This window comes from Etheostoma cragini, chromosome 16 (genome assembly GCF_013103735.1).
Source record: "Etheostoma cragini isolate CJK2018 chromosome 16, CSU_Ecrag_1.0, whole genome shotgun sequence".
Taxonomy (NCBI): Eukaryota; Metazoa; Chordata; class Actinopteri; order Perciformes; family Percidae; genus Etheostoma; species Etheostoma cragini.
In genome coordinates this window covers 23,924,468-23,925,529 of record NC_048422.1, presented here as the reverse complement: position 1 = coordinate 23,925,529, position 1,062 = coordinate 23,924,468, and the positions used below count along the sequence as shown (strand labels likewise).

Sequence of the window (1,062 nt, the reverse complement as noted above, 5' to 3'; positions counted from 1 at the left end):
ACTGACAGACACACAACATTCACAGAACAGACACAGAACAACACACCAACAAACAAACACACATTGCTTATGTTGTTAATGTGTGTGTGTGTGTGTGTGTGTGCGTGCGCAGCTTACAGCCGTGACATCGGAGCTAAGCGACGAGCGTTTCCGTGGCGATGCGGTGGGTCAGGCTCTGGACGTGGAGCGGGTCGAGAGGATCCGACTCGGCAAGGAGAACAAAGACCTGCAGGTACACAAAGAAAAGTAATCTATTACTCCGTCCTCAGTGCTCGAGTCCCGTCAAACTCACTCCATGACACACAGATTGGTTCGTGTCTCCGTCTCACCTGAAATGGTCCTTGCCGACGAACGTCTGTTTTTGTCTCTCACGACGTTAGGCCCGTCTGGACCAGTGCAAGGTCACCATGGAAACCCTGGAGAAGCAGCTGGAGGAGGAGAAGCACAAAGCTCAGGTGGCGGAGGGTCAGCGGGGAGCAGCGACAGGTAGACACCCGGACGCTCTCGTTCACGTGGCTGTTTTCACATTTTGGGGATTTACTCGGAACACATTGTGGAAAAAATATAAGAAATTATTTTTTAAGAAAGATGAGCCTCCCACAAGTATGTTTAAGTATCTAAAAGGTCCCATATTGTGAAAAAAAAATCTATTTTTCTGGGATTTGGGGGTTATTTTGTGTCTCTGGTGCTTCCACACATACACACTTGGAAAAATAACTACACATGCTGTTTTGAGTGAGATCTGGTTTTTTGAATGTCCTCTGTCTTTAGTCTCCGGGTGAGTTGTCTAACACCTGCACGGCTTTCCACGTCTTTCTACGTCAGCAAAACACTGCTCCAACACACACTAGTTGCTCACAATCTCCAAAAGAACTACTTCTCCCTCCAGAGGTGGGACCAGATTTCCAGAAGCACCTTGGTGCCGACCAAAAGTCCTTCTCCATGTCTTCTCCGAACTTGTCCCACACCCGCTGCTTTGCCTCCGTCATGGCGGAGGCTGCAGCTCTTCAGGCCCTTCGGTACCCTTCGGTACCGGTAACTGGATCCCTCTGGGATGACATA

At 49.3% G+C, this 1,062-nt stretch overlaps 1 protein-coding gene across 1 annotated transcript in view; it reads left to right on the top strand.

Moving 5' to 3' along the window:
* LOC117959736 (unconventional myosin-XVIIIb-like) overlaps nucleotides 1-1,062 on the top strand; it is a 34,100-nt gene that overhangs the window by 13,850 nt on the left and 19,188 nt on the right. The window contains exons 12-13 of the mRNA XM_034897015.1: nucleotides 113-232; nucleotides 381-486. Of these exons, the coding sequence (XP_034752906.1) occupies nucleotides 113-232; nucleotides 381-486 (226 nt within the window). The remainder of the gene's footprint in view (nucleotides 1-112; nucleotides 233-380; nucleotides 487-1,062) is intronic.